The sequence below is a fragment of the Epinephelus lanceolatus genome, chromosome 2, assembly GCF_041903045.1.
Source record: "Epinephelus lanceolatus isolate andai-2023 chromosome 2, ASM4190304v1, whole genome shotgun sequence".
Classification (NCBI taxonomy): Eukaryota; Metazoa; Chordata; class Actinopteri; order Perciformes; family Serranidae; genus Epinephelus; species Epinephelus lanceolatus.
In genome coordinates, this window is record NC_135735.1 from 26,062,973 (window position 1) to 26,075,120 (window position 12,148).

General features: G+C 41.2%; 1 protein-coding gene across 5 annotated transcripts in view; it reads right to left on the minus strand.

Moving 5' to 3' along the window:
• rnf111 (ring finger protein 111) overlaps window positions 1-12,148 on the minus strand; it is a 38,987-nt gene that overhangs the window by 20,419 nt on the left and 6,420 nt on the right. For all 5 annotated transcript variants that reach the window (XM_078175741.1, XM_033622446.2, XM_078175736.1 and 2 more), the window contains one exon: window positions 7,753-7,885. In XM_078175741.1, the coding sequence (XP_078031867.1) occupies window positions 7,753-7,885 (133 nt within the window). The remainder of the gene's footprint in view (window positions 1-7,752; window positions 7,886-12,148) is intronic.

The following is a 12,148-nucleotide window of genomic DNA, read 5'->3' on the forward strand; positions in this document are numbered from 1 at the left end:
GGTGTATACAAATGCGTATCCCTTTGATTAGTGTCACCAGTTCAGTATCTGACCAAATGTCTCCCCTGATGTTTCTGAGATCTGACACTGAGTAATGGCCAGAAAAGTGTTTTTGCAGAACATTATGATGCTAAAGTTGACCTTTGGAATATAAATTGTCATCACATCATCATTTTATCCTATTAAGACATTTGTGTGAAATTTACTTAGTGAATTAATTATTGAGTTATGGCCAAAAACATGTTTTGTGAGGTCACGGTAACCCTTTGAGACCTTCAAACACCTCACTGAGATCAGTTCAATGCTGAGTCCAAGTGAACATTTGTGCCAATTTGAAAAAAATGTGATGGAGACAGACTAAATCAAATTGACCTTGACCTCTGATCTATGAAGAGCAAAATTTAATCAATTCATCTTTGTGTCCAAGTGAACATTTGTGCCAAATTTGCAGAAATTCCCTAAAGGTGTTCTTGAGATATCGCGGTCATGAGAATGGGATGGACAGACGAACAGACAGACAGAAATATGTACTGACGGATGGACACCGTGAAAACACAATGCCTCAGGGGCGTCGGTGGCTTAGTGGTAGAGTAGGCGCCCCATATACAAGGCTGTTGCTGCAGCGGCCCGGGTTCGTGTCCAGCCTGTAGCCCTTTGCTGCATGTCATCCCCCTCTCTCTCTCCCCCCTTCACACTTGGCTGTCCTATACATTAAAGGCAAAAATGCCCAAAAACATATCTTTAAAAAAAAGAAAAAAGAAAACACAATGCCTCCAGCCACAACTACTGCCGGCGCAAAAGCATAAAAATATTTCATCAGAAATACAGGGCCCTGTACATTTTGGGGACCATTCTTCTCAATGTATACACATGAGAAGAAATATACAGTGCCCTCCAAAAGTATTGGAACAGTGAGCCCAATTCGTTTACTTTTGTTGTAGACTGAAAACATTTGGGTTTGACATCAAAAGATGAATATGAGACAAGAGATCAACATTTCAGCTTTTATTTCCAGGTATTTACATCTGGATCTGATACACAACTTAGAAGATAGCATTATTTGTAATGGAACACAAAATTTTTAGGTGAGCAAAAGTATTGGAACATATAAACTTAAAATAGATTAAAGTGAATGAGACTTAATATTTAGTTGCAAATCCTTTGCTTTCAATAACTGCATCAAGCCTGTGACCCATTGACATCACCAAACTTTTGCATTCTTCTTTTGTGATGCTTTTCCAGGCTTTCACCGCAGCCTCTTTCAGTTGTTGTTTGTTTTGGGGGGTTACTCCCTTCAGTCTCCTCTTCAGCAGGTAAAATGCATGCTCTATTGGGTTTAAGTCTGGAGACTGACTTGGCCAGTCTAAAACCTTCCACTTCTTGCCCCTGATGAACTCCTTTGTTGTTTTGGCAGTGTGTTTTGGGTCGTTATCTTGCTGCATGATGAAGGATCTCCCAATCAGTTTGGTTGCATCTTTCTTTAAATTAGCAGACAAAATGTTTCTGTAGACTTCTGAGTTCATTTTGCTGCTGCCATCATGTGTTACATCATCAATGAAGATGAAAGAGCCCGTCCCAGAAGAAGCCATGCAAGCCCAAGCCATGACATTACCTCCACCGTGTTTCACAGATGAGCTTGTATGTTTGGGATCATGAGCAGATCCTTTCTTTCTCCAAACTTTCGCCTTTCCATCACTTTGGAAAAAGTTAATCTTTGTCTCATCAGTCCATAAAACTTTTTCCCAGAATTTTTGAGGCTCATCTCTGTACCTTTTGGCAAATTCCAGCCTGGCCTTCCTATTCTTCTTGCTAATGAGTGGTTTGCATCTTCTGGTGTAGCCTCTGTACTTTTGTTCATGAAGTCTTCTGCGAACAGTAGATTGTGATACCTTCACTCCTGCCCTCTGGAGGTTGTTGCTGATGTTACTAACAGTTGTTTTAGGGTCTTTCTTTACAGCTCTCACAATGTTTCTGTCATCAACTGCTGATGTTTTCCTTGGTCTACCTGTTAGACGTCTGTTGCTTAGTACACCAGTGGTTTCTTTCTTCTTCAGGACATTCCAAATGGTTGTACTAGCTATGGCCAATGTTTGTGCAATGGCTCTGATTGACTGTCCATCTTCTCTCAGATTCACAATTGCTTCTTTTTCACCCATAGACAGCTCTCTGGTTTTCATGTTGGTTCCACCTCTAAATGCAGTCTGCACAGGCAAAACCTATCGTACCCAATCTGAAACTGAGCTCAGACATCCAGTGCTATTTATTGTTTGAATAATCAATGTAATTGGGAAACACCTGGGCAACAAAACACACCTGTCAGTCACATGTTCTAATACTTTTGCTCTCATGAAAAATGGGTGGGTTCAAACAAAAGGTGCTATCTTCTAAGTTGTGTATCAGATCCAGATGTAAATACCTGGAAATGAAAGCTGAAATGTTGATCTCTTGTCCCATATTCATCTTTTGATGTCAAACCCAAATATTTTCAGTCTACAAGAACAATAAAGGAATTGCCCTCACTGTTCCAATACTTTTGGAGGGCACTGTACATACAAAATATCTACATCATACCATCAGCTTTCTTTCATAAACAATTTTAAAACTGTCTCACAAATGTATCTTTAAACTCACCCTGTCTTTACAGCAGCAAACTGAACATCTGTCCTCTTCGACTTGAGTGGAATAAGTTAGTATTTTAGATGGCTGTGATGTTGGTGGATCAGTTGTAGTTGCAAGTGACTTTCATACCTGTTTGTTTGTAGCCATCTCAACTACAGGCACAGCATTATTATTTTATACGTAGTTAGGATCTACACTGGCAATGACATTTAAAAAGTTTTGTGACCCTACCACTATGCACGTCCTGAGCTGATATGGATTTTAAAAAGCCTTCATCAGCCCCTGCACTGATTCTGCATATCAGCTACATAATCCTTGTTTGTTGTAACTCAGTGCGCTCTGGGTGAAACCGCCGCCAAACACACCCCACACTGCCCTGTTAAAACACTGGAATGTTCTCCTGATGCACTGCAAGTGAACGACAGTTGAGCGACACGAACAAAAAAATAACAGCCAGCAGTTTAAATTAAACATATCCAAACTGACAGCGTGTCACTGAGCAATGTGAAAAGAGCAAGGTTGGGTTAAACATTATTTTGCTTTGCCCCAATTTCACTAATATTTGGCACCACATCCCTAACTTGCTGCTGTTGGTTGAAAACTGTGTTTGAACTTCCACATTTAGTTTGTACAAGCTGGAGATAAGGAGAGGAGACTGTCCAAATCCTGTCCTACATAAGACACACATTCCTTTGTTCACACATATAAAAAAAGATACTACTAGACACTATACAAAACACTGAAGGAAAGAATTTTCTTTATCAGTCATGGCCAACTTGAGGCTATGTGTGCATTGTGCAGCTTAATTTTATAGGACAACATACACTTCATTGCCAATTTATTAGGAACATTTAGTTAATACTAATGCAGTCTAACACAACAGTCCTGCACTAAATCAAACCACCATAAAAGGTTATAATGTTAGTTTTCTGTTGAAACTGTGTTGTTATAACTCTATTGATTATTTTGAAGGATCTAGTTTGTAATGCTTTTTAACTGTTTTACGTGAGTATTATTTTGGACTTGGTATTTTGACATAGAAAAAAATTAATACACGGGATTAGAGGAAATTATCAACCAAGCAATCAAAAAACAACAACCCATGAATATTTAATTGAGTTTTCCTCAACACAGTGTTGCACTATAAAAAACAGGGCCGTGACACATTCTGGGTGTGTCCTGTGCCTATATTGACATGGGGTGCACACAAACACACATTCAAAAACCGGACTGCTGGTGGTGTAAACAAAGCTTTCATTGCTCATTCTGTTGGCCTTTGGTTCCCCGCCCTCCTGCTCCCCTGCTGCCCATCCCCCTTCAGGGAGGCTCATCCCTGCATTCTCTAGCGAGCCAGGACATCTTTGACAGTCAGGAAAACAGGAAGATTAGACAAGCCATAACATTCCAAGCTTGGTGCAATCACTTCTGGGAAGAACTGTCAGATGTTACTGATGCATTCATATAAAGTAGGGAAGAAGAAAAGATAATGTGTTGGAAAAGATTAAAAAGAGATACAGATGGAGGTTAACACAAAGGGTTTATGAATTGAGATGCATTATTACCTACATGAGGAACAAGAGGAGTATTGAGACGGCAAGTTATATCATGAGAATGGGGAAATAAGATTTTCAGTGGAGTGAGGATAATGGAGAGGACTGCAGAGAACAACAGTGGGAGCTATCTATCTAATGTAATAATCTAACACTGTAAATATTTAGCAGTTCTGAGAAATAGAATACTATGTTCCAATTCTCAGATCATCCACTTTTTAATCCGCTGCTTATTTCTTAAATCCTTTTTAAAGACCTTTAAAGACGGACCATACCAGTTAGGTGTAAGCAAAATATACGATGTTGTGGTTGCCAAGATATAAAGTTGGCTGTGCAGTCTCTTCTGGTATCTCTTTAAAGGCCCCGACACACCAAGCTGATGGTCGGCCGTTGGTCAGTGTTGGGCTGTCAGTGAGTGTTTGTCGCCCTAGTCGACACCACACAATTGCCCTTTGCCAGCTCCTTCTGCCTTCTTTTGGCCGATTCAGCATTTAAATTCGGCGTCAGGTAAGGCGCCTGTCAGTTAATGAAATAACTCTGATTGGCAGTTCAGCTGAGCTCACGAGAAGAGAAACGGAAGTAAGGAAAGTAAAAAAAAACAGAAGTCAAGAGGTCAAGAGGGAGTGAGATCAAAACAAACTTGTTGCATATGTATGATTATTTTTCTATAGCCACTGAGCTCTATAACAGAAATGTTTTGTGATGGTTTCTGGTATTGTTCACTGGCACACGTCTTTTCAACATCATGTTGTGTTCTTAATGTGCTAACCTGCTAGCTAACACCAAAATGGTCTTCCAGTTTCTGCTTTTGAATGACAAATACAGACTACTGCTGTCTGCTGGTGGGGAGAGATATTTCCTCTCAGGCAGGCGCAGAATGCTTGTGCTAGCTGGCCATCGGCTGTCGTCTTTGCGGTGTGTTCATGTGTAACTTTCTGGCTGAGACACGCGTGACATGAGGGGATTCAGGAGTTGGCTTTTGTTGCCACTAGTTCTTTGAGGTCGGTTTGGTGTGTCTGGGCCTTAAAGTTTCTCACAGATAGTGACTGATGGAAATTAGCTCTGTACTGAGCTTGTGGTCAGAAATATCACGGTGAGCAACCTTTTTGTATCATAGAATTATTTGTGCATGCATAGTTATTACTAGGGATGGGTCACGATTTTCGATTTTTGAATAGTCGTTTTATTTTTGAAAAATCAATTTTTTAATGCGACTATTACTATTCGCTGTCTTATTCCCCCCCCTTTATTTGACATGCAATTCAGCTCCTAACCGCACGAGGGCAGTCTAGGATTGCTACAGCAGTGTGAGATGCTCTTCTACAAACAGGAGAAACATGCAGAGACTACTACTCCGAGAGGAATGTCCGCAGTCATTCGGGCTTTCATAGTCGAGCGCACTTCTGCGTTGTAGTTTCCTGTAAAAATGACAGGGCTTGCGGAGGTCCGCGTTGAGTCCGCGCGGACCTCCGTGGAGTCCGTTCCGCCGGGGGGGGGGAGAGATTATTCAAAAAATTGTCGAATACTTGCCACAATTTTCGAATAGTGTTTTTGCTTGTGTTGCCCATCCCTAGTTATTACTGGTGTAAAACTCATACTGCTGTGTCTATTAAAAATCATGGTTGACGTTTTTTGACAACCTTTACTTTAAAGGATAATCCATCTCATGCTTGTTTCGAGCAAGCGGAACCCTCTGGGGCTGAAAAACGAAGCCATGCAAAGTGCCAAAACTGCAGTTCCTTAAATGGCCACGTGAGGCTACCTCAAAAAGCAAGTCAATCCCCATAGACGCCCATGTTAAATGTTGACAAGCTGGTACAAACAAACAGTTCTGGTCTCTGAAGCTTATTTAAACATTCCTGACAGCTGTACTAGGGTGAATGTTTAAATAGCCCACACCTTTATTGTTATGGGCCTAAAGTTATACATAGTTAAGGGTGTGGCCACTTCTGAGTGACAGGTGGGTGTGGTATGGTTTAACCCCAGATTCACAGAGTATAGGCAGAGTAATTTGATGAATAATAGAACCCCTGACAGACAATGGAAATCCATCTGAATTTACAGGGTGTCACAGCTGGAGTGTGCAGAGCATTGTTACTCTTCACAAAACATTATTGTTTATCATTGTGGGTGCTCACATCATTATCTTATAGTTATCATTGCTGGTGTGGATGACTTCAGATTTCACAATCAATGTTAACTTCAATATTTGAATTTAAAAAAAAAAAAAAAATTGAGGGGGCATTTTTGCCTTCAATTGATAGGAAAGCTAAGCGTGAAGGGGGGAGAGAGGGAGGGAATGGCATGCAGCAAAGGGCCACAGGCTGGAGTCGTATATGGGCCGCTGCGGCAACAGCCTTGTACACGGGGCGCCTGCTCTATCCACTTAGCCACCAACACCCCTCCATGCAAACTTTTGACCGCTCTTGCATCACAATCCACTTCTCCACTGCACACCCAAATGCACCATTTCTTCCAAAATCATTTGTTTGCCAGAGTATTGCTTCATTCACTGCTTCCGTTTGTTGCTTGTTCATGAGCCCATCACAAGTGTGAGAGACTTGTGAAAACACTAATCCCATACACTGAAACTGTTATAGGATGAGTTATAGTAACTGTTGGGAGTGGTCATACCATTGACTAACATCCAAGTTCACATACACAACCCCATAAAAAGCAGATTTTAATACTACACAAACTTAATAAAACATGACAACTTGTTTTTCAAAAAGCAAAAGACAAAAGACTACCCGAGTAAACAACACATAAACTGCATGACCAGTAAAGCTTAGCAGCACAGGGAAACGGGGTTCTTCATGTTCTACAGAAAGGGGAACAAAACCACATGATCAGTCATGCAAAAGATACTGAGACGTTTGTCAGCCCCAGGCTCCAACGGACCTTATTACTCACAAGAGAAAAATGCACTGAAAATTTCTGACAAACAATAACAATTCTGAAACTTTTCTATCTAGCTTAAGATTAATTTATAGTCCTTTAGGCCTACTGAAACCCAAAACTACATTGGGGGAACTGACTGTGGTGTACCCCAGGGTTCAATATTAGGTCCTAAACCTTTTTAGTCTGTAGATGCTCCCCACAGTAGGAAAAATCCTGTGCTTGGTCGATTGTTGAGCAGGATAGTCTCTCTTCATTTGCGTACAACTTGTTTACCACACAATCACAAAACATTTTGTACACTGTTCCATAGACGTGCTATAAAGTTGTTATAAATACTTGACTTGTTCTCTTGTTATTAAGGTTGGCTTGCATGTCCACACTTAGAGCTCATAAATGTACTCAAACATGTTTATCTTGTCTGCTGACGTACTGTATATCTTGCTAAAAGTTTTACTAGGATTAATTTTCAAACCATCCTGCTGGCCTTGAGATCAAACCAACAAAAAAAAGACAGATACTATGTTGTCAGTATGTATAGAGAGTCCCATATCCTAAGGTTATCAAGGCCACATAGCTGACATTTAGTCTACTGGTTAACAAAACAAAGAGGGGGAAAAATTTTTTACATTTTTTTATTTAGGCACATTATGTCAATGCCTGCTGAAAAAGCTGCTGCGCCTACCTGAAACCATCCCCGACTGTGACGATCTCCACTTCACTGTCAGTTGAAGTGACGTTGATCTCCTCACTTGCAGGGACAGCAGGAGCTGGAGCTGGAGTTGCCTCAATCACCACCACATCCTCATCGAGGGCACCTGAGCACACCAGTTGAATTTAGTATAGTACTGATATACACCATAAATCTGACAAAGGCAAAGAAACTACAATAACTACAATAAAATAAACAGAAAATTTTAACGTGTAGCCTGACTACTCTTCATTGCACTGACACTTTTTTTAAAACATTAATTTCAATATTATGATTCACAGCAATATGCTATAATTCATTCATCTTCTAACCGCTTCATCCTCTTGGGGGTCGCGGGGGGGGGCTGAAGCCTATCCCAGCTGACATCGGGCGAGAGGCAGGGTACACCCTGGACAGGCCGCCAGACTATCGCAGGGCTGACACATAGAGACAAACAACCATTCACACTCACATTCACACCTATGGACAATTTAGAGTCACCAATTAACCTAGTCCCCAATGTGCATGTCTTTGGACTGTGGAAGGAAGCCGGAGTGCCTGGAGAGAACCCACGCTGACACGGGGAGAACATGCAAACTCCACACAGCCGGGATTGAACCGGCAACCCTCTTGCTGTGAGGCGACAGTGCTAACCACCACACCACCGTGCCGCCCTATAATTACTACAGCTATTCTTTTAAACAGTATTCATATTTTCAAATCAGATAGATGTTATCTATATTTCCAAATTAAACTAACCACATGCAATTAATGGAGATCCCTGTCAATACTTTATCTCGAGAGATCCTGCATGCGTATTAATGCTGCCCACATCTCACACAAGGAGCACCACTGTTAAAACAAGTCTAAGTGACAGCAAACTAATTTGAGACTAATTAATATATTTTTTAATGGAGCTGCTGCCAAGACCATGGGAGGCCAATAGGGGCATTCGCTTCTTAAGCACAGTGTGTTGTCTTTTCTTTTATAACTGAACACACAGCTTTATCTACAGGTTTATTTTAAGGCTTTCAGCCCAGGTATACATACATTATTTTAGTCCCCACCAGTGATGAAGATCATATACAGCATATATTTGCAAACAATATAAGTTTATCAGAGCTAACAGTCTCATGCCTGTTTCTAATTATTGTCACCATTTCTCAGTGTAAGTGAGAGTTGCTGACTCATGCATCTGGTCTATGAGTCAAAGTTATAAATTCTCTCCCACATTCTTTAGACTTCAATGTAAATCTTAAGTTAACCTTTCACGGCAGACAGTTTTCATCTTTATTGTTTTCGAACTAATGCATGTAAGGGCTGGGTATTGTTCAAGAAATTACAATACCAGTACCATTACGAGTGCCTTTAAAGCGATATCGATTCCGATACTTTTTTTCTTTTCTTTTTTCTTTTTTAAAGATTATTTTTATGGGCTTTTTGCCTTTATTGACACAACAGAGAGTGAAATGGGGAGACAGAGAGAGAGTGGGGACTGACATGCAGCAAAGGGCCGTGAGCTGGATTCGAACCCGCGGCTGCTGCAGCGAGGCGATGCCTCTGTACATGGGGTGCCGGCACTATCCACTATGCTACTGACGCCCCTTGATACTTTTTTTTCTACTTCATTCAATGACCATCATGTGACATCTGGTTACAAAATATAGTCATACTTAGGAAAGTTTTGGTGGCATCTCGTACATGGAACTGCCAACACCATCAAATACACCATGCTCAACTTCACCACACAACAGATTGTAGGGGTTGTACATCTGCTGCTGTGGTAGTGGGCTGATCACACAGCGCATTAAATCTTAGAACATCTGCAGTGATTGGCTGCAAGCAAAACCATAGAAACAGTCATTTATTTCTAGATCTGGATATGAAAATTATAGAGGTTTTAGTACTTTAATACTTTGTGAAATTTGATCAATGGCTGAAAATCTAATGCACAGACTATGAACGCTGGTTAACAGTTTTAAGAGGCAAAAATATTTAAGGGCACTGCTACATTTCTCGTGTGTTTACTGAGTTTTCATGCACATCTCTAAGTGCCATAAACTCCCCAGTGTGATTTCTATTCCTAATGTCTCCTGAGAACTGCTGCTTAGCACCCTCTGCAAGACTAGCTGCCTGGCACTCTGGTGAAGCCTTCATGAGGTGACACAAACAACAACACCCAACACTTTACTTACAACTTGCAGGGAGTTGTAACCAACCTGTGCATGATAGTTAGGTACAAAAAAACCTCCTTCTCCTAACACTATACCTGACACGACTACAGTATATAACAAACCCTGGAACAAACATGTCAAATCCCAAGTGATGATTTTCTTAAGTCAAGCAGCCACTTGATCAGTTGGCAGTAAGAGTACATGCAATATGCTTGAGGCTGAACAATCATCCTTTGAAACTGCTGATGATGATAACAATTCAGTGTAACCAATCATCAGATGTGTGCATAAAGGAATTTGTAGATTTTTATTGTATCTAAAATGACAACAATCCAGATGGGACCTGCATTTAAGGTGGACTTGGCTGAGATATTGTTTATTCACATTTAATATCTTCTGTTGTTCAGTTTAGAGGTGGGAATAAACTGTTCTTTGTCTACATCACGCACCTGCTCCAACTCTGGACATTTACAAAGGCAGGTTTCATCACTTGCCTCCATGCTTCCCATGCTGTAAACAAATGCCTTGTTTTCCCTGAGAGACCTGCTGTTTCCATGCAAAGCCAGTCACTATACAGTGACTGAGTTTTCTCCCACCTGCCTCCCACCATGGAGGCACAACAACTAACTTTCCATTCTCCCCTAGGGCCACAGCAGCCAGAATGTGCTGAGGCTAAATGGCTACACAAGGAAAAGAATGAAGCAAGGTACAGGTGTTTTTTTTTTTTTAAAGATAAACTGACTCCTGTTGTAAATGCTGAAAAATTTAAGATCAGAAAATAGCATGTGCCTTTCAGGTGCACAGACGATAGTGAGAACAAGCGCAGAAAGCTATGGTTTAGATTTAGGAGCTGTATAAACCTGTTGTTCCAACAGGTACAGAGGACTGCAGTTTTCATTACTGCCTGCCAGGTGTGGGGCCATGAAAAGCAGAGAGGGGAGTAGCTATTCCTTTATCAGTTGTGCCAAAGCCATTACAAAGACCATAGTCTTATGTATGTTGCTACATTTATCGTGAGAGCCAAAAGCTTTAGTACAATTTCTTACACTTTTCACCTTGTTTGTTTATGTGAAAGTGGGACACTACAACAGTAATATGCATCCATGTGCAGGGGAACAGCTGTTTGTAAGCATGTTGTCACCACAATCAAACACTACGCAAGGTGAGTCTTCCTTTACTTCCCCTTCTTTGGTTGAGAGCCAGAATGAAATCACCTGGCCCAGAATGAAAACCTGTAAATTCTTGATCCTGTTGCAGTAAATAGTCATTAATACCTTTTTCCCCCTCAAAAATCTGTCTGTATATGCGTCTTTTTTACTGTGGGAAAACCTGCTAAAAACAGGTGATACACTCCTTTCCCATTGCCAATAGAACATAGTGTTCACAGCTCTGCAGTAGACGAGTATGCCTTTCTGTTTGTTGTTTTTATCACATTTGATGTCACAAATGTGCCAGAAAACAGGTAACTAAACATAAGAAAGCAGCATGGAGGTCAGTGAAAGTGTTACAATGGTTACTTCTTTTTTAAATGATCAACCACTACATTAAAACCACTGACAGGTGAAGGGAGTGACATTGATCATCTAGTTACCAAACAATGTTCTGCTGGGAAATCATGGCTCCTGGCATTCATGTGGATGCCACTTGACACGCTCCACCCACCCAAACACCGTGAAAGTCCAAGCCCCTAACCCCCTCATTGCAATAGCACTCCCTAATGACAGGACAATGTGTTGTGCCAAACTGCAAAAACTGCATGGAAATGGGCCGAGGAATGTGAAAAAGAGCTCAAGGTGTCAACCTGACCCCCAAATTCCCTAGATCCCAACCTGATCAAGCATTCATGGGACATGCCGGTGCCAGTTTGCGGCTAGTCGACACCTTAAGGTCTTTGTCAGGTCCCTCATGATGGCAGTGCCATGAGGGGGTGTACTTGGTCTGTCACAGTGTTTGGGTGGCTGGAGCATGTCAAGTGGCTTCCACATGTATGCCAGAACACAATATTTCTCAGATGATCAATGTTATTCACTTCACCTGTCAGTGGTTTTAAAGTTGTGGCTGATTGGTGTATATCTGTTTCTATGCAGTCTTTCTTTCAAACTCAGTGTCAACTAATTTGGAATGATGTTTGAGCACTGCTTGGAAGGAGATGGTCAGAATTTGTGTCATTGCATTGTGTCTGAAAAGGGCCAGAAATTAGTGTCCACCTGAGTGTC